The sequence below is a fragment of the Gekko japonicus genome, unplaced genomic scaffold, assembly GCF_001447785.1.
Source record: "Gekko japonicus isolate JY-2015 unplaced genomic scaffold, Gekko_japonicus_V1.1 scaffold3768, whole genome shotgun sequence".
Classification (NCBI taxonomy): Eukaryota; Metazoa; Chordata; class Lepidosauria; order Squamata; family Gekkonidae; genus Gekko; species Gekko japonicus.
In genome coordinates this window covers 94,498-115,562 of record NW_015166545.1, presented here as the reverse complement: position 1 = coordinate 115,562, position 21,065 = coordinate 94,498, and the positions used below count along the sequence as shown (strand labels likewise).

At 52.8% G+C, this 21,065-nt stretch overlaps 1 protein-coding gene across 1 annotated transcript in view; it reads right to left on the bottom strand.

Annotated features, from left to right (window-relative positions):
- The window catches only part of GRN (granulin), a 12,877-nt gene extending 2,283 nt beyond the window's left edge, over nucleotides 1-10,594 (bottom strand). Inside the window, exons 1-3 of the mRNA XM_015412338.1 lie at nucleotides 10,554-10,594; nucleotides 2,757-2,913; nucleotides 359-505 (exon numbers count right to left, since the gene is read on the bottom strand). Coding sequence (XP_015267824.1) covers nucleotides 359-505; nucleotides 2,757-2,900 — 291 coding nt within the window. The 5' untranslated portion in view covers nucleotides 2,901-2,913; nucleotides 10,554-10,594. The remainder of the gene's footprint in view (nucleotides 1-358; nucleotides 506-2,756; nucleotides 2,914-10,553) is intronic.
- Nucleotides 10,595-21,065: the final 10,471 nt, after the last annotated feature.

Here is a 21,065-nt window from a genome sequence, read left to right as displayed (position 1 = left end):
CCGCCCCCGCCTCTGCCACCCGCCCCCTCTTTGGCCGACTAACTTCTCCCTGCCTGCCCACTCAGCTTCCCAGCAGAGCGCTTCTCCTCCTCCTCTGCACCCGCCCCATGCCAAAAGCCCCCCCTCACTGGCTCTGACCGGGTGGGTGCACGGGGGGCCCCCACCATGGCACGGGGGGGGAGGGCGCCAGAAGGGATCCTTGCCTAGGGTGGAAAATAAGCTGGTGCCGGCCCTGCTTCTGACACATTCTACTCCCTGCACAACTCATGAACGGCCCTCCCTCCATCTCCTGGCTCTCCTCAAAGCAAGCAAGCAAGCAGGGGCATGACCCCCTCTCCTCTCCCGTGCCCCAGCTCACCTCGCCCCAGGGGCAGCAGCCATAGGACGCATCCAGAGTACGCAGGCAGGAGTACTCCAGGGGACACATGCTGCCATCGGGACACACAACGCCAGAGTCCTCAGTCGGGGGCCTTGGAGGCAACATGCGCAGGGATACTCCTGGGAACTGGGAACAGAAGGAGCACAGATGAAAAAAGGGAAGCGTCTCTGCGGGGGCCTCAGGCTCCCCACCTGGAAACCACCTGCCCCGACACAAAGGTGGCACTGGAGGAGAAACGAACCGCAGAGTGCAGTGAGAGACAAACATGGCTGCCAAGAAAGTCAGGATTCAAGACAACAGTGGAACCTTTCAGATTTGGACTCGACGCACCCGACAGCAAGACTGTTCTGGCTTCCTTCTTGGGGAAGAGTCCCCTTTCTGAATTGACTGGTCTGCTAAGGACCCCCTGCACGTCACAGGGGATTCGGGAAAGCTGTGCAAGGCCAAGGGGTGGACAAAGGTGCTTCTCAGAGGCAACAATCCCAGTACAGACCCACTTTCCAGCGCAGGGAACTGGAAGGGGTGTCTCACTTGGTGCCGGACATGAGACACACAGATTTTTTTTTGGGGGGGGGGAAGGCCTACAATGCAGCGGCAAAGGCTCCTGCTACTTATGCCTTTGCACCAGAGGGAGGGCTGGAGAAAAAACAACAGACAAATTCAGAACACACACACACACAGAGGACATGTTTCCAATTTTTTCCAGTGGAAGAATTGGGAAACCCTGAGGAGTACTGCAAACGCTTCCTCTATCTTTTTCCTTTCGGAATTAGTGAAATGAGAGAAAAGGTTTTTAAGACAAATTTTCCTCATGCAAAATGTATAGCATGAAAATAACTATGTCAGATACCTACTGCATTATGCAGACGTAAACAACACATTTTCAAGGATATATTTGCTTAAATGTGAATACTTCTGGTAACAATCTCCCTTATATATAAAAGCCGAATGGTGGTGGCACTTCTCTAGAACATTCCACATGCTCCGGAACTGGTTGGCGCCCTGGTGTGTCACTCAGAATATGTCCCTATCCACTGGCTGCATTGCTTGAGTCTCGCCTCCAACATTCTAAACAGTGTGCTATTCCCACCCCCCCAAAGCCAGTCAGAACACAGAGGTTATTTGCATATGTAGCTTCATTGGCCTTTGCTTCGGAACACAGAGGTCGTTTGCATATGTGACTTGATTGGCTTTTGCCTCTAACATTCTAAACAGTTTGCTGTTCTGAGGTAAAATGTGTCCAATCTCCAGGTGATGGCTGGAGATCACTCAGAATTACAACTGCTTTCCAGATGGCAGAGATCAGTTCCCCTGGAGTTCTGGCACCTTATACCCAGAATAAAACTTTGTTGGTTTTAAAGGTGCCACTGGACTCAAACTTTTACATAGTACAGAAAAACACACAGGGTAGGGCCACTATGATGGGAGTAACAAATTTTCTATGTGAGAAAAAAACGCTTCAGGAAAAGCTGTTGGAAAATAGGAATTTGTTCATCCCCCCACCCCACCCCGGCTATATAGATAGCGGGAGGGACCCAGTGACCTTGGAAATCTCTCAAGCGGATGCCAGTGCATCTGCCAGAAGGAGCCTATTTATTTTATTTTTAATTTAAGCATTTTTACTCCGCCCTCCCCGCGAACGGGCGAACGGGCAGCTTACAAGGGGCATGAGCCCATGCATAAAACCAGATAGAACAATAAAATCATGAATAATAATAGCAATAATAAAGTGCTTTCTGTAAACAAGATGGTCTTTGAGTGGTTTTGATGGCATCAGTCATTTCCTTAAATCCTCCCCTTGGGTTGATACTGTCCAGTAGATAGTTCAAGCCAATCCCACAGTGTCAGTGCCATACAATTCATGGCGGAACTTCCAAGGGCGGTTCCTAGTCCCAATGTTATTGCCACCATTGGCGGTGGCGGCAGTGGCCCCTATGCGAAAGCCTGGCGGAAGAGCTCCGTCTCGCAGGCCCTGCGGAACTGCATAAGGTCCCGCAGGGCCCTGATCTCCTCCGGGAGCGCGTTCCACCAGGTAGGGGCCGCCACTGAGAAGGATCTACAAAATTATCTCAAAGGGCTCTTGGCAGTGAGGTCCCAGGAAGGAGGGCTGGCGTGCGGGGCCTTCTACATTCAAACAAGCTGTAAAATCAGCTAAATAAAAAACACAGTCATTGTTTAAAGATGTGGTAAACATGGCAGCATTTTTCAGTCAACCTTAGAAAACCCATCTTTAAACTTAAAACAATAACATTTTGACGGGAGGAGATGCAACCTCTTTTCCCCACACCGGGAAACGGCAGGATGCAGCACTTCACCCCCTCATGGGCAAGAACAGCAGACGGCCCAAAAGAAAAGGCAGCTCGGTCATGGTTCCCACCTGGGGCTGGTCACAGCAGGCATATCCATCCCCCCCAGGATCCTTGCAGCAGCCGCGGGGTCCCTCGCATTCGAGTCCATCAGGGCACCGCAGAGAAGAGGCTGCCCCGCCAAGGATCAAGCACACCCCCAACAGGATCCACATCCTGGCTAGGAACCTGCAAGGAGAACAAACGCAGACACATCTGTGAATTACACACATACAGATGACTTCCTGTGGATCACCACCCGGCGGCGAAATGCCCCAGGCCAAAACCAGACTCTCACCAAAGTCACGGGTCATAAATTTGTTTCCTTTATTCATAACCCCACTTTCCTCCCCAAAGTGGCTTGCATCATTCTCCTCCCTTCCATTTCATCCTCACAACAACCACCCTGTGAGGTAGGTTAGGCTAAGAGGGTGACTGAGCCAAGGTCACCCAGAGGGCAGAGTTGGGGGTTCCATCCTGCGGTGCAATGCGGTTGGAGATCACCACCCTGCAGTGAAATGCCCCAGACCAAGAGCAGACTCTCACCAAAGTCACGGGTCATAAATTTATTTCCTTTATTCATAACACCACTTTCCTCCACAAAGTGGCTTTGATCATTCTCCTGTGGCTTGCATCATTCTCCTCCCTTCCATTTCATCCTCACAACAACCACCCTGTGAGGTAGGTTAGGCTAAGAGGGTGACTGAGCCAAGGTCACCCAGAGGGCAGAGTTGGGGGTTCCATCCTGGATCCCCCGAGATCCTCGTCCACACAGACCACTCTGCAAGAGAGCTCTGGGAGTGAAGGCAGCCAGATAAAGGGAATTTGGAAGGGGGAAATTTCCTGTGAAATCTGTCCTGGGGCAGCCAGAAGACCCACCCCAGGTCTGAAGCCTCCCATCCGCTTAAGAGGAAGCAGCTGGTGTGGTAACTGCTGACCTTGCTGTGTAGGAAATTTTGCAAGCTGGACATTGCACGAGGTCCCACTAACCTCGTGCAGAGGTCACCTGAGGGTGAGTCGCAGCTCCCTGCAAGGGTGCAACCAGCCACATTTCCATGTTTGTGGTGAAATACGTGACTTTCTGCCTGCAAGTCACTGAGGTCCAACTTGCGCAGAGAGCTGCGCTGGGACTGACAGAGGACCCCTGCAGTGAGGGTGAAGAGGGCCAGCGGAGTTTCAGATACCCACTAACGATTTAATTAATTATATTTATTTATTAATTATATTTATATCCCACCCTCCCTGCGGACGGGCTCACATAAGCGGCACAGCATGGCCGGTAAACACAAAACATTTAAAACAGTTAAAACAATCATACAATAACATTTAAAATGCTCGCAACAATCAGGGGTCATTTCCTGCAGAGCGGAGCTCCGGCAGTAATGAGCCCAGGGGGTGGGCACATGCAACAAGCCCCGCCCCCTGCTCCCAGCAGCCCTAGGTCAGAGCAAGAAGCAGCCAGGTAAGCTGCAGAGGGCCCCCCCCCCCGGCCCCTCAGTCCAAAACAGTTCAGCGGCACCTTTAAGACCAGGTTTTATTCAGGTACAAGCTCTCCCTCCTCTGTGAGGGCAGATCTGCACGCTCCCCCCCCCAATAGCTAGCAATCCACAACAGTCCAGTGGAGCCTGAGTGGTGGGGGTTGCGTTCTGACACACTTCCGGTGATGTCAGGGGGTGTGGCCTATGCAAGTAAGTTATGCTAATGAGTTGTGCTAATAAGCTCCTGCACCTCTTCTTCTACGAAATGACCCCTTGCAACAATTATCCATCAGTACGTTTAGGTGGCGTACTAAAGATGACATACTAAATCCCGACTTAGTGGTCTTCTGGCCTTCCACAGCATTTTGGTCTGATCTCCATACCGGGCCAGTCCACTAACCACAAATATTGATGTAATAATGGTGGTAGTGGTGGGTGGCTCCTAGTTGAAGACCTGGTGGAAGACCCGACTCTCTCACTAAGCAGCCCAGTCTGGATTCTGAACAAATTTACCCGGGACTCCCTTCTTCCTCGATGGGTGCTGTCTGCCTGGACTCCATCTTGGCTAAACTTGCACCCTGGCAGCCATTTTAGAAGACAGCAATGCCTCGCTTTGGAGGAGAGATCATGGTTTCCCCCGACACAGAGAGCCAGTTTGGTGTAGTGGTTAGGAGCGCAGACTCTAATCCAGGAGAACCAGGTTTGATTCCCCCACTCCTCCACATGCAGCTGCTGGTGTGACCTTGGGTCAGTCACAAGTTCTCTCAGAGTTGTTCTCTCAAGGGCAGTTCTGTCAGAGCTCTCTCAGCCCCACCTACCTCACAGGGTGTCTTTTGTGAGGATGGGAAGGGAAAGAAGAAGAAGAAGAAGAAGAGATTGGATTTATGCCCTGCTCTTCACTACCCAAAGGTGTCTCAGAGCAGCTTACAAACTCCTTTCCCTTCCCCTCCCTACAACAGACACCCTGTGAGGTAGGTGGAGCTGAGAGAGCTCTTGACAGAAACTGCTCTTTTTCAAGAACAGCTCTTATCAGAACTACGGCTTGCCCAAGGTCATCCAGCCAGGTGCAAGTGGAGGAGTGGGGAATCAAACCCGGTTCTCCCAGATTAGAGTCCGCGCACTTAACCACGACACCAAACTGGCTCTTTGTAAACTGCTCTGAGACTCCTTTGGGTAGTGAAGGCCAGGGTATAAATCCAATCTCCTCCTCTTCTTCTTAATTGCACCCAAACGATCACTGTTCTGGGTGAGTCTCCCAAACTCAAGTTAAGAGTCCACAGGTGGGGTCACAAGACATAACCCATAGTGGGGGAAACCCAGCAGCATATTCACAAAGAGGAACGGGAAACTCCAGATGGCGTGCCTAACAAGGACAGCGGGTCTGCCTCTTTTGCAGTCCCTTTCTCCTCCACCAGCTTTGGCAGGTGCGGAACTTTCAGAAAGGAAGTGAAAGAGACAGAAGGAACAACAAGAAGAAGAAGAGATTGGATTTACACCCCGCCCTTCACTACCCAAGGGAGTCTCAGATCGGCTGACAAACTCCTTTCCCTTCCCCTCCCCACAACAGACACCCTGGGAGGTGGGTGGGGCTGAGAGAACCCTGACACAAACGGCTCTTTTCCAAGGACAGCTGTGCTAGAGCTTGTGACTGACCCAAGGTCACATCAGCAGGTGCAAGCGGAGGAGTGGGGAATCAAACTCGGTTCTCCTAGATTAGGGTCCGTGCACTTAACCACTACACCAAACTGGGTGCCGCCTACACAGAGCCAGCAAGTAGGCTGGGCTACCGGGTGGGCATCCAAACCAACCCCCGGCCTGAAGGCAGCCTCTCCTGCCTCCGTCAACCTCCCTTAGAGAGAAACTCACAGACTGACCTAAGCAAAATGTCAGAACCCACAGCTAACAACGAAGTACACGCATTCAGGAACGGTTATACTTTTATTGCAAAGCTATAGATGCAGTAACACAGGCACTGTTAAGAATGGCGGCGACCCATAGAGCCTACTAGGATATAGGGTATTCGTATGCACCCCCCCCCCATGGCATGGGCCAATTAGATACCCTATAAGCGTTTCAGCAAAGGGAGAACAGCAGGGATAGGAATGCAATAGCAATTAACAAGACACAGAAGGAACTCCCCAACCCCCATGGCAGCATAGCTGACACAAATAAGGACGGGCGAGAGCTGGTCTAACTCCAGACACCCCTCCAGGGGATGAAAACTGCTAGGGGGCAGAGGACCTTCCTGACCCATTTGGGACAACAGTTTCATCCACTTGTGCCAGAGCACACTTTTAACAGCACAGAAATTAACATCCGTGTTAAAAAGGACGACGTCTGCATCGTCGTGGCTTCTGTCCGTCCTGGAACCAGTTCTGCTCCCTAGTCCCAGGGCCCCTTCAAGAGTAAAGTCCTCAATCCATCCCCCTAGTACTCCGGAGCACCTTCCCTACAAAGTGAGTATGGCGGTTTTAAAAAACTATGCACGAGGTACAGATAACTTTTTCTGTCCCTCCCCAAATACTAGAACGCAAGGGTTTCGAATAAAATCAATGGGCAGTAAATTGGGGAAGAATAAAAGCAAATAACTTTTTTACACAATGAGTGACTAGAATGTGGAATCCACCATCAGAGGACATAGTGCTGGCTAGGAGCACAGACGGTTTAAGGGGGGTGGGGGGATCAGACAGATTCATGGAGAAGAGGCCCATCAGCGGCTACTAGCCGTGGTGACTAAAGGGAACCTCTATGTACAGAGGCAGTAAACCTCTGAATACTTGCATTAGGATGCAACGCTTAGCCTCTGAAAAAAATACCTGTTTCAGTTTCCCTTCACAAAGCCAAGATCGTGCATGAGAGCCATCTGCTCAAACTGAGTTTCCAGTTCCTCATTTCCTTTAAAGGCGCAGATAAATCCTGAAAGTTTCCCTATGTGAGGCACCCTGAAAGAGACTTCAGCCCACCCAGCCCATCATTGTCCAGAACGCCGGGGACAGTCCTCATAAGTCTTCATAAGAAGATAAGTGTTTATTGATGGATCCAGTACTAATGATCACATATACAGCTTGTGTCAGGAATAGCCATCAGTATAAGGGCCTCTGACTTATAGCGTAACCAAACGTCCCGTCCCCCCCGCATGAGCTGAGGCCAATTACTATAGTTTGCGCGGGCTGAAGCAAGCAGGCAAACGGGCAGAGTGCAAAAACCGTTCGCTTTTCCCAGCCGAGTTAATTGCAGCTGGGAACAACAACAACGTCAAGCACGGAAGCTGGACAGGGAAGAGCTGAGAACGAATGTGCACCCCTCCACATATCTATGACAGGGCTGACACCTACTTGAAACTACGGTTTGGTCCAAAAGTCCAGCTGTGTAGAACTTGCCCCTAATTCTTGAACACAAATACAGGAACTGAGACTGCCTACTTCAAGTTCACTACAGAGGGGGATGTGGGCGAGTCCCTCTGAGTGTCTGTTGCACAAGTCTGTGATGGCGGAGGGAAGGTGAAAGAGAAATCCAAACCCTGCCCACCGCACAAGGGCTGCGGCTGCAAGACGCCGAAATCAAAGCAATCACAGGGTCACCAGCTCCCCTTATGCAATGAAAGTGTCACCCGCAGCTCTGCAGCTGACAGACAGAGACCGTTGGGACTTCAAAGTATTGGGTTAAATGTAAAAAAACTTATTTGCCTTGGAAGCACAGCAGCTTTTTTGCAGTTATCCTCTATTTTCCACGCTCCCCGGTTAAGGGGGAAACGCTGTTCAAACCGATTACAAAGAGGATCTAACTCCAGTGGAAACAAGAGAAAGAAATTCTACTTACAAAAATAGAAGCACATCTGACACGACTTATTGTGAACAGAGTAACTCCAAAACAGGTTCACTTGCTACAGCTCCAAGCCCAAGTAAGAGAGAGAAGAAGAGAGGTCCCAAATAAGATGAAACAGAAGGCAAGAGAGCGCCAAAGTGGCTCAACAGGTAACTGATGAGAGGAGGTTGGCCAACTGTTAGGTGTCCCCCAGGGAGAGAATTCTCTTAACCCTTTCCCTCCCAGATCCTCTTGCATGCAGAGTTACAACATCCAACCACAAAGTGGGCTCATGGTGAACTTGGGGTGTTGCCAGACACCCCAAGAGGGAAAATTCAGCTGCCTCATTTGCTCTGGAGCCCTCCTTCCTGAGCTAAGACAAAAATGTGTGAGCCAAAGGCTAAAAAACTGTGAGCTAGCTCACACTCACTCAGCTTAGAGGGAACACTGGTGCCATCTGCCCCATACCCCACTGTCCTTAAGCCCCCCCCGCCTCCTTCTATTGCTCTTATCTCCTTCTGAAGAAGCAGGAGGGAGACGGAGGAAAGGGAAAGGCCATTCCTGGGGCTGCTACCTCTCTCTCCCCACATCAGCACGCGCGCGGGGGGGGGGGGGGGGGGGGGGGAAGCTTCCTTGCCTGGCTCTGTCTTCCTCACACCAAAAGCCCTGCAAGCAAAAATCATTCGCCGGCTTCACACGGTATCACCATACCCCTGCACATCTGAGCAAAGTCTTGTACACGTGCATTTGCTTCACGCATGCTTTCTTCTTCTTGGGCGGCGTTTCAGAGCAGGAGCTCCGTTGGAGAAGTCGCTAGAGAATGAGCCGGTTTCGGTCTAGCTACTGTCTGCCGCCAATGCCTCTGGCACCTTCAATGTTTGGCACAGCCATGCTGAGCCCATTTCCCCCCAGAGGAATTCTAGGATAGGACAGCGGGAGTCAGGCACAGTACAAACATCAGGAAGGGGAGGGGGAGGGTCTCTCGTGGAAAAAAGCACCAAAGACTGGAGGAAGACTTCAGAAGGGCCCCAGAGGCACACTCACACATGCACAGAGCGAGCAAAAGCTACCAGAAGGATCAGAACTCACCAGGAACTTAAACCCGGAGAAGAGAGGCGCACCCAGCTGCTTCAGCACAAAGGCAGTCTTTGGGTCCAGAGTCCCGGCAGATGAGGAAGTGAAGCTGAAAAGAGAAACTGAGGTGCAGAAGCCAAAAAGGGAGGAAGTAGACCGTTGTACCAGGAAGTTGAAAGACACAGGTGGGGCCGCTCCCACTGACCCCAGCAGGCGCATGCAGAACTCTCCACCAGCTGGCCGCCATCCAGCAGCATAAAAAGCTTTCAACTGCTTTCAAGGCAGCCAACCCAAGTCCCCAACTGCCCACTCAGGCCGCTCCAGGTTCTTAGAGGGAGAAAGGCGGCTCCTCTGGGTCGGATCGCTGCCCTTTAAATCAGCTGCTGGGACCTGGACTGACCTCAATCACAATTCCTTCACGCGGATTAGGGTGGGTCGCCGTGTTGCTCTGAAGCAGCGGAACAAAGTCCGAGCCCAGACTGGCACCTTCACGACCAGCAAAGTTTAATTCTAGGTATAAACTTTCCTGTGCCTGCACAGGAACGCTTCTGCGGCCCAGAACTAAACCTCCTCAGTCTTAAAGGTGTGTGTGCACATGGAAGCTTATCTCTAGAATTAAACTTTGTTGCATGCACGTGAAAGCTTAGGCCCATTCGTGTGCATGCACAGGAAGGCTGATGCGGCCCAGAACTAAACCTCCTCAGTCTTAAAAGTGTGCGTGCACACGGAAGCTTATCTCTAGAATTAAACTCTGTTGCATGCACGCGAAAGCTTCGGCCCATTCGTGTGCATGCAAAGGAACGCTGATGTGGCCCAGAACCAATGTTCCCTCTAAGCTGTGGAGCCCTGTGAGCAAGAATTCTACTTTGTGAGCTACTGGCATTAAAGTTGTGAGCGAGCGATTTGGCTCCTGCATCAATTAGTTTGCTCTGGAGCCATCCTTCCTGAGCGAAGACAAAAATGTGCGAGCCGGAGGCTAAAAAACTGAGCCAGCTCACACTCACTCAGCTTAGAGGGAACACTGCCCAGATCTAAAAGTCAGTCTTAAAAGGTGTGCGTGCACACAAAAGCTTACGCCCAGGATTCAACTCTGCTGGTCTTAAAGATGCCCCTGGACTCAGACCTTTGCGCCTGTCACATGAGGGGGGGGGGGCAATGCCCAGCACTGGGAAATGCAGCCGGGGCCAACTCCTCCTTGTTCACTGCGAGGAGGCAAAGACCGGAGAAGCGAGCAACGCCTTGCCTGCGCCCCTTCCCTCCCAGTTGCACGCGGGGAGGGAGGAGAGAAGCCCCGCAGAGAGAAGCCCGGCGCTTCTGCAAAGCAGCCCTGCTGCTGCTTGCCTGCCGAGGTAGACTGCCTCCGAACCGGGAGGCTCCACTAGCCCTTCCTCTTCCTCCTCCTCGCCCCCGGCAGCCGCCGCTCTGCCCCGTCGCCTCCTGCCCTGCGGGGACCCCCCGGAGCGCCCCACTCACCTCCGCCGCAGCCCAAGAACCTGCCCGGCCGCCGCCTCCCAGCCCGGGGAACCCCAGTCCCAGCGGCCGGCCACGCCCCCTCCGGCGCGGATTGGCCGAGCCCCGCTTCCGGCCCGCACGCGATTGGCGGGTCTCGCCCACAGGGGCCGGGCGACTCCGCCGCCTTTCCTTTCGTTTCTTCGCCGCGGCGCCGGTCTCCCCCCCCTCCCCGCCCCTGGCTTTCGGGTCACATGGCACGGCCGTCACGTGACCCGGTGACTCAGGGCCCCGCGCGCTCACATGATGCCCCGCCCGCCCTTCCTCACCCTTCCCGGACGGGCAGAGGGCGCACGTGACGGGAGAGGGGCGGGGCTTGACCACCCCCCCAGGGGGCGGGGCCTCAGAGTCCTGTGAGCAAAAACCGAACTTTGCGAGCTCCTGGCACGAAAGGCGTGAGCGAGCCATTTGGCTGCTGCATCAGAGGGCGCACGTGACGGGAGAGGGGCGGGGCTTGACCCCCCCCCCAGGGGGCGGGGCCTCAGAGTCCTGTGAGCAAAAACCGAACTTTGCGAGCTCCTGGCACGAAAGGCGTGAGCGAGCCATTTGGCTGCTGCATGAATTAGTCTGCTCTGGAGCCCTCCTTCCCGAGCTAAGCCACTGCTCTGGAGCCCTCCTTCCTGAGCTAAGACAAAAATGCGTCAGCCGGAGGCTAAAGAACTGTGAGCTGGCTCACACTGACTCAGCTTAGAGGGAACACTGCTCTGGAGCCCTCCTTCCTGAGCTAAGACAAAAATGCGTCAGCCGGAGGCTAAAGAACTGTGAGCTGGCTCACACCGACTCAGCTTAGAGGGAACCCTGCTCTGGAGCCCTCCTTCCTGAGCTAAGACAAAAATGCGTCAGCCGGAGGCTAAAGAACTGTGAGCTAGCTCACACTCACTCAGCTTAGAGGGAACACTGCTCTGGAGCCCTCCTTCCTGAGCTAAGACAAAAATGCGTCAGCCGGAGGCTAAAGAACTGTGAGCTAGCTCACACTCACTCAGCTTAGAGGGAACACTGCTCTGGAGCCCTCCTTCCTGAGCTAAGACAAAAATGCGTCAGCCGGAGGCTAAAGAACTGTGAGCTAGCTCACACTCACTCAGCTTAGAGGGAACACTGCTCTGGAGCCCTCCTTCCTGAGCTAAGACAAAAATGCGTCAGCCGGAGGCTAAAGAACTGTGAGCTAGCTCACACTCACTCAGCTTAGAGGGAACACTGCTCTGGAGCCCTCCTTCCTGAGCTAAGACAAAAATGCGTCAGCCGGAGGCTAAAGAACTGTGAGCTAGCTCACACTCACTCAGCTTAGAGGGAACACTGCTCTGGAGCCCTCCTTCCTGAGCTAAGACAAAAATGCGTCAGCCGGAGGCTAAAGAACTGTGAGCTAGCTCACACTCACTCAGCTTAGAGGGAACACTGCTCTGGAGCCCTCCTTCCTGAGCTAAGACAAAAATGCGTCAGCCGGAGGCTAAAGAACTGTGAGCTAGCTCACACTCACTCAGCTTAGAGGGAACACTGCTCTGGAGCCCTCCTTCCTGAGCTAAGACAAAAATGCGTCAGCCGGAGGCTAAAGAACTGTGAGCTAGCTCACACTCACTCAGCTTAGAGGGAACACTGCTCTGGAGCCCTCCTTCCTGAGCTAAGACAAAAATGCGTCAGCCGGAGGCTAAAGAACTGTGAGCTAGCTCACACTCACTCAGCTTAGAGGGAACACTGCTCTGGAGCCCTCCTTCCTGAGCTAAGACAAAAATGCGTCAGCCGGAGGCTAAAGAACTGTGAGCTAGCTCACACTCACTCAGCTTAGAGGGAACACTGCTCTGGAGCCCTCCTTCCTGAGCTAAGACAAAAATGCGTCAGCCGGAGGCTAAAGAACTGTGAGCTAGCTCACACTCACTCAGCTTAGAGGGAACACTGCTCTGGAGCCCTCCTTCCTGAGCTAAGACAAAAATGCGTCAGCCGGAGGCTAAAGAACTGTGAGCTAGCTCACACTCACTCAGCTTAGAGGGAACACTGCTCTGGAGCCCTCCTTCCTGAGCTAAGACAAAAATGCGTCAGCCGGAGGCTAAAGAACTGTGAGCTAGCTCACACTCACTCAGCTTAGAGGGAACACTGCTCTGGAGCCCTCCTTCCTGAGCTAAGACAAAAATGCGTCAGCCGGAGGCTAAAGAACTGTGAGCTAGCTCACACTCACTCAGCTTAGAGGGAACACTGCTCTGGAGCCCTCCTTCCTGAGCTAAGACAAAAATGCGTCAGCCGGAGGCTAAAGAACTGTGAGCTAGCTCACACTCACTCAGCTTAGAGGGAACACTGCTCTGGAGCCCTCCTTCCTGAGCTAAGACAAAAATGCGTCAGCCGGAGGCTAAAGAACTGTGAGCTAGCTCACACTCACTCAGCTTAGAGGGAACACTGCTCTGGAGCCCTCCTTCCTGAGCTAAGACAAAAATGCGTCAGCCGGAGGCTAAAGAACTGTGAGCTAGCTCACACTCACTCAGCTTAGAGGGAACACTGCTCTGGAGCCCTCCTTCCTGAGCTAAGACAAAAATGCGTCAGCCGGAGGCTAAAGAACTGTGAGCTAGCTCACACTCACTCAGCTTAGAGGGAACACTGCTCTGGAGCCCTCCTTCCTGAGCTAAGACAAAAATGCGTCAGCCGGAGGCTAAAGAACTGTGAGCTAGCTCACACTCACTCAGCTTAGAGGGAACACTGCTCTGGAGCCCTCCTTCCTGAGCTAAGACAAAAATGCGTCAGCCGGAGGCTAAAGAACTGTGAGCTAGCTCACACTCACTCAGCTTAGAGGGAACACTGCTCTGGAGCCCTCCTTCCTGAGCTAAGACAAAAATGCGTCAGCCGGAGGCTAAAGAACTGTGAGCTAGCTCACACTCACTCAGCTTAGAGGGAACACTGCTCTGGAGCCCTCCTTCCTGAGCTAAGACAAAAATGCGTCAGCCGGAGGCTAAAGAACTGTGAGCTAGCTCACACTCACTCAGCTTAGAGGGAACACTGCTCTGGAGCCCTCCTTCCTGAGCTAAGACAAAAATGCGTCAGCCGGAGGCTAAAGAACTGTGAGCTAGCTCACACTCACTCAGCTTAGAGGGAACACTGCTCTGGAGCCCTCCTTCCTGAGCTAAGACAAAAATGCGTCAGCCGGAGGCTAAAGAACTGTGAGCTAGCTCACACTCACTCAGCTTAGAGGGAACACTGCTCTGGAGCCCTCCTTCCTGAGCTAAGACAAAAATGCGTCAGCCGGAGGCTAAAGAACTGTGAGCTAGCTCACACTCACTCAGCTTAGAGGGAACACTGCTCTGGAGCCCTCCTTCCTGAGCTAAGACAAAAATGCGTCAGCCGGAGGCTAAAGAACTGTGAGCTAGCTCACACTCACTCAGCTTAGAGGGAACACTGCTCTGGAGCCCTCCTTCCTGAGCTAAGACAAAAATGCGTCAGCCGGAGGCTAAAGAACTGTGAGCTAGCTCACACTCACTCAGCTTAGAGGGAACACTGCTCTGGAGCCCTCCTTCCTGAGCTAAGACAAAAATGCGTCAGCCGGAGGCTAAAGAACTGTGAGCTAGCTCACACTCACTCAGCTTAGAGGGAACACTGCTCTGGAGCCCTCCTTCCTGAGCTAAGACAAAAATGCGTCAGCCGGAGGCTAAAGAACTGTGAGCTAGCTCACACTCACTCAGCTTAGAGGGAACACTGCTCTGGAGCCCTCCTTCCTGAGCTAAGACAAAAATGCGTCAGCCGGAGGCTAAAGAACTGTGAGCTAGCTCACACTCACTCAGCTTAGAGGGAACACTGCTCTGGGCATCTCCAGTTAAAAGGACCAGGCAGGAGGTGACGGGAAAGACCTCTAACCTGAGACCCCGGAGAGCTGCCAACAGGGGCTGTGGCTCCGTGGTAGAGCCTCTACTTGGCCTGCAGAAGGTCCGATTGGGACTACCCTTAGTTGCCCTAATGAAGGGCGACTGTCCCCCGCTCCCACCCCCCTGCAAGATTTAAGGGGCCCTCCAGCTGGGTGCTCCCTTTGGATCAGTTGGAGGACCCTTTAAATCTTTCAGGAGGGGAGGGAGAGGGGTCCACACCGCCCCCCTACTTCTTCCCAAAAGTATTTAAAGGCCACGGCCATACGACCCGGAGAATCTACAACAGCTAATGAACTCCGGCCGTGAAAGCCTTCGACAACATACGGATCCCTTTAAATGCTTTTGGGTAATATTGCAGCAACTCCTGAATGGCTGCTGTGTGGGTAGGGAAGTGTGAATTTTCCCAGTCCCACCCACACAGCAGCCATTTCTGCCGCCTAGGTGGGGCCGGCTTCCTCCCAGAATGACAACCGATCTTTAGACCACGGAGATCAGCGCTGCCGAAGAAAACGGCGGCTTCTCAGGGTGAACAGGACGGCATCACATCCCTGACCTGCTCCCGCCCCAACCTGTGTGGGCGTGTTTTATCAGCAACCGAATATCATATCGACATAACAATCTGTGTTCCATGTTCTCTTGAGTCCCAGCCACTTTTAAATAAGTCTCTTGTCCAGGGCCTTTTTTGTAGAAAAAGCCCAGCAGGAACTCATTAGCAAAAAAAAGCCACACCCAACAGCAGGAACTCATTAGCATATTGGGCCACACCCCTGACAGCACAGCTCATTAGCATATTAGGCCTCCATGTTACCAGAAGTGTGGTCATCCAGCCACATCCACCTATTGCTTCTTATTCTGTTTACCTTGTTTGTTGTCAAAACCCAGGGCCTTTTTTTTTGTAGCAGGAACTCCTTTGCATGTTAGGCCACACACCCCTAGTGTAGCCAATCCTAATGAGTTTCTGCTGTTGGGTGTGGCCTATTATGCTAATGAGTTCCTGCTGGGCGTGGCCAACTTGGGAGCCAGCCAGAACTCCGTTCCTGTGCGTTCCTGCCCCAAAATAGCCCTGCTCTTGTCCCTTTCATTGCAGGGATATAAGTGGAAAGGCATATCTGTCAGCTCGCTGCCATGTATTGAGGAGGCTGGTGGGGGAGGCTGTAGGGAGGGGGAAGGGATCCTTGGAATGTTACTTTCACTTCCCCGCTGTCTCGGCCTATGCTCTTATCCGTAGTTTATGTGTTTGACCTTGGTAACATCTTCTCTTGTAACACACAGACCCTTACTTTTCTGGTGGGACCAGCTCGCCACCTTCATTGGCTTCTTGCCACCCCTGAAGTACAGATGTCCTGCCAATACTGATCAATAAACTTCCATTCTTCAAAGAAGCGAGTCGTTGATTCTGATTGCTGCAGGAGAGAGACAATATCTCCGCAATGGAAGGAGAAAGAGGATTTCTTTTCTTTAAAAAGGGGAAACTGGGACTTCAGAGAAGCTGACACACAGATTACATCTTCATAATAGTAAATTTAATAAATGCTTTAATAAATTATTAGGGACTGTGTATAGTTTATTCTAAGTAGGATCCTATGTAGGTCATTTCTCTACCACTTAAATGTGTCACGTGAATACTTGCACTGTCTTCCGTTCAGCCAGTTTGGTGTAGTGGTTAAGTGCGCGGACTCTAATCTGGGAGAACCGGGTGTGATTCCCCACTCCTCCTCTTGCACCTGCTGGATGACCTTGGGCAAGCCATAACTCTGGCAAAGCTGTCCTTGAAAAAGAGCCGTTTCTGTCAAGAGCTCTCTCAGCCCCAGCTCGCTCACAGGCAATGTTCCCTCTAAGCTGTGGAGTCTTGTGAGCAAAAATTCAACTTTGTGAGCTGCTGGCATTAAAGTTGTGAGCGAGCGATTTGGCTACTGGATAAATCAGTTTGCTCTGGAGCCCTCCTTCCTGAGCTAAGACAAAAACGTGTGAGCCGGAGGCTAAAAAACTGTGAGCTAGCTCACACTAACTCAGCTTAGAGGGAACACTGCTCACAGGGTGTCTGTTGTGGGGAGGGGAAGGGAAAGGAGTTTGTAAGCCGCTCTGAGACACCTTTGGGTAGTGAAGGGCGGGGTAGAAATCCAATCTCTTCTTCTTCTTTCTGGTGGCTCTAGACTCCGAAAATCTGAATGTACTGGTTACTGAAAGTCCCACTTGGTTGATTGTCCTGACTCACTATGAGTAATGTGCCTTAGGCCCCTGTGAGAAAAGCAGACTATGAACAGGAAACTGGAAATGTCCGTGTGGCATGGAGGTGGGAATCATGCCTGCTGCTGGGGGACTGGTGTGGAAGTCCCATGTTCCCTGTGTTGTCTCAGCAGCCACAGCAGCAACAGGGGAAACACAGAAGCCAATCCTCCTGTGGAAACCACCCTTCCTTCCCTTAGTGAAGGTAAAGGTTTCCCTCGCTTGAAAGCCAGTCGAGTCTGACTCTAGGGGGCAGTGCTCATCTCCGTTTCCAAGATGAAGAGCCAGCGCTGTCCGAAGACATCTCCGTGGTCATGTGGCCGGCATGACTAAACGCCGAGGCGCACGGAACGCTGTTACCTTCCCACCTATTTATCTCCTTGCAATTTCTTTGCTTTCGAACTGCTAGGTTGGCAGGAGCTGTGGCCAGAGACGGGAGCTCACGCCGTCACGTGGCACTCAGGTCTCGAACTGCCGAACTACAGTCCTCCCAGTCTGCAGCTCAGTCTCTTAACCTCTGAGCCTTCCCTTTGTTGTTGTTCAGTCGCACAGTCGAGTCCGAGTCTTCACGACCCCATGGACCAGATCACGCCGGGCCTTCTGGTCTTCCGCCGTCCTCTGACATTGGCTCAATTTCATGTTCATTGCATCGATGACACTGTCTAACCATCTCATCCTTTGCCGTCCCCGTCTCAGTCCCCCCCCCCCCCGTTGGGGGAACGGATTCCTTGGGGGGGGGGGGGAACCCCCTAAACAGAGGCAGTGTAAGACTTTTCTAGGGTTGCCAACTCTGGGTTCGGAAATACCTGAGGATTTGGGGGGCGGAACCCAAGAAGGGGTGGGACCTTAATGGGAGATAATGCCATAAAACTTGACCCAATTCTCCTGAGCAGGGGCGGATTAAGGCTCCCCGGTGCCCTGAGCAATCTTAGTGCCCCCAATCCTGGTGTCATAGCCTATGATACTGCACCTCACCAACAAAAAATAGAAGAGAACCCTAGGGTGCACCATGATCGATGTGCTCTAGTGTTATCAATTTTTTTTTTTTACAAACCTTCGTTCTTTTTTTCCCCTTTTCACCCTTTCCCCAACTTTGTGGTGCCCCGTTGGGCCCTGGTGCCCTAAGCGTGTGCTTAGTCTGCTTCATGGTTAATGTGCCCCTGCTCCTGAGAATGCCTTCCTCGTTCTAAGTGGTAACCCTGAATGTGCTGTGGTGTGTGTGTGTGTCACACTACTGAATGCTCTTCCTTACAAATTCTGCGCACAAGAAAACGCTCAAGTTGTAGCCTGAGCCGAGGCAACTGGCTTTTGCACCTGCTGGATGGCCTTGGGCAAGCCATAGCTCTGGCACAGCTGTTCTTGAAAGAAGAGCAGTTTGTGTCAGAGCTCTCTCAGCCCCACCGACCTCACAGGCAATGCTCCCTCTAAGCTGTGGAGACTTGTGAGCAGAAATTCTACTTTGTGAGCTACTAGCATGAAAGTTGTGAGTGAGCAATTTGGCTATTGCATAAATTAGTTGGCTCTGGAGCCCCATCCTTCCTGAGCTAAGAAAAAAATATGTCAGCTGGAGGCTAAAAAACAGTGAGCTAGCTCACACTAACCCAGCTTAGAGGGAACACTCCTCCCAGGGTGTCTGTTGTGGGGAGGGGAAGGAGTCTGCAAGCCGCTCTGAGACTCCCTTGGGTAGTGAAGGCCGGGGGGTATAAATCCAATCTCTTCTCTTCTTTCATTGCCATTTGGATTTTCTGTTTGCGGGATCTCTCTTGGCAGGAGTATTCAGCCACAGGAGCTCTCGTGCTGAAGTGGTACAGCCCTGACAACTGGCTGCCAAAAGGAAGTCTGACTCGGCCATTAGAAAAGGCCAGGGCCGGCTCACCCACTAGGCGAACTAGGCATTCGCCTAGAGCGCCGGGCCCTGGATGGGGCGCCAAGCTGTGCCTCCCCCCCTCCGGTGGTGGTGGCAGCGGGGGGGGGGAGGCGGAGGTGGGGGCAGCACAAGTCTGGCTCCAGAGGTCTCCAGGCCCCACCGGGAGGTTGGCATCTGTGCCATAAGGCAGCCTCGCCTAGGGCGCAGAAACACCTCGAGCCGGCCCTGGAAAAGGCACTTTTAGGAGGAGGGCAGGAAGCGCAGAGGACCAGCCCCCCTCCATCTCTGACAAGCGGGCCACTCACTGGCCACCTGGCATGAGGCAGTTTTTCCTTGACTGCGCCACAGGGAAAAAAAACAGGGATCATTTCCCTTTCAGGTACACTCTCTGACACTGACAGATACAGATGCTCTTGCAGGATCACTCAGTGCATTTTTGTAGTCTGTTTGATATTTGGTCAACTAACTTGCAGGAAAGGGAAAGTGAGAGAATGCACTTGCTCGAGACTGTACATCAGGTTGCCAACTCCAACTGAGGAAATCCATGGAGATCTGGGGGCGTGGAGCTCAGGGACCGTGACATTTGGGGAGGGCGGGGAACCTGCCTTTGCCTCCCGCAGAAATGAACTCTGCCACTGGGAGACCAGTTGTCCTCCCAGGAGAACTCCAGCAGCCCCACTTGGAGGACGGCATCCCACCCCTAACAATATAAAAAGATTAAAGCAAACCAGGAAAAGTGCCGAAGGGGTTCAACATGAGCAGATTATTAGTGCTTCTTAAATGACTCAGGTCCGGTTTTAGGTGAGGGCCTGGTGCTGCGGTGGCTCAAGTGGTTAAGATGCTGAACTGCAGGCTGTGGACGGTCGGTAGTTCAGCAGTTCGAGAACCGAGTGTGCCACATGACGGACCTCACTGCCAAGAGCCCTTTGAGATAATTTTGTAGATCCTTCTCAGTGGCGGCCCCTACCTGGTGGAACGCGCTCCCGGAGGAGATCAGGGCCCTGCGGGACCTTATGCAGTTCCGTAGGGCCTGCAAGATGGAGCTCTTCCGCCAGGCTTTCGCATAGGGGCCGCTGCCACCACCACCACCACCACCACCAATGGTGGCGATAACATCGGGACTAGGAACCGCCCTTGGAAGTTCCAGTGGCACCTTTAAGACCAACAAAGTTTTATTCTGGGTATAAAGCTCTGTTGGCCGTAAAGGTGCCACTAGACTCAAACTTAGTTCTGCTGCTTTTTTTTTAAATTGGAAGGTATTTTAAGGATTAAGATGGTTAAGATGCTGAACTGCAGGCTGTGGAAGGTCAGTAGCTCGGCAGTTCGAGACCCGAGTGTGCCGCATGACGGAGCGAGCTCCCGTCTCTAGTTCCAGCTCCTGCCAACCTAGCAGTTTGAAAGCAAGAAATTGCAAGTAGATAAATAGGAACCATTTCGGTGGGAAGGGAACAACGTTCCACGCGCCTCGGTGTTTAGTCATGCCGGCCACATGACCACGGAAACGTCTTTGGACAGCGCTGGCTCTTCGGCTTTGAAACGGAGATGAGCACCGCAACCCTAGAGTCGGACTCGACTGGCTTTCGAGCAAGGGAAACCTTTACCTTTACCTACTTGGTGCCATATTTTGTGGCTATCCCCTCCCCATGATGGCTATGGGTCTGTACCCTAGCCCTCTGCTCAGCAAGGTCAGGAGCCTTCCTTCAGCCCAAGGGTCCTTCAGAGGGGCCGTGGCTCAGGGGTAGAGCCTCTGCTTGGCGTGCAGGAGGTTCCAGGTTCAATCCCCGGCATCTCCAATGGATCTGGAAGTCGGTGGTATGGAAGACCTCCACCCAAGACCCCGGAGAGCTCCCGCCCATCAGAGTAGACAGCCCTGGCCTTGATGGTCCCAAGGTCTGATTCAATGCAGGGCAGCATCCTGTGTCTCCATGCGCTGGTGGAAGAGCCACTTCCGTTGGCGGAAGGTTCCCCCCTGTGTGGAATGAAGGGGGGCGGAGTCTTATGACTGCATAACTGGGGACCCATAATAATTGGCCACGGGAGAAAGAAGAAGAGAAGAAGAGGTTGGATTTCTACCCCGCCCTTCACTTGGAGTCGCAGAGCGGCCTACAAACTCCTTCCCCTCCCCACAACAGACACCCTGTGAGGTGGGTGGGGCTGAGAGAGCTCTGACACAAACTGCTCTTTTCCAAGGACAGCTGTGCCAGAGCTTGTGACTGACCCAAGGTCACACCAGCAGGTGAAAGTGGAGGAGTGGGGAATCAAACCCGGTTCTCCCAGATTAGAGTCCGCAGCATGGCTGCCTTTGCTGGCCTTTCCCCTCCCTCTCCTCCAGGGCTCGTCTAGTTGTTGGGGCTCTCTTGATTTGCGGGGGGACAGGACGGACGGTACAACACCAGGTTGTTAAACTGGTGACGACCAGGAATAGGGCATTTTCGGTGGCGGCTCCTATCTGGTGGAACGAGCTCCCCGAGGAGATCAGGGCCCTGCGGGACCTTGTGCAGTTCCGCAGGGCCTGCAAGACGGAGCTCTTCCGCCAGGCTTTTGAGT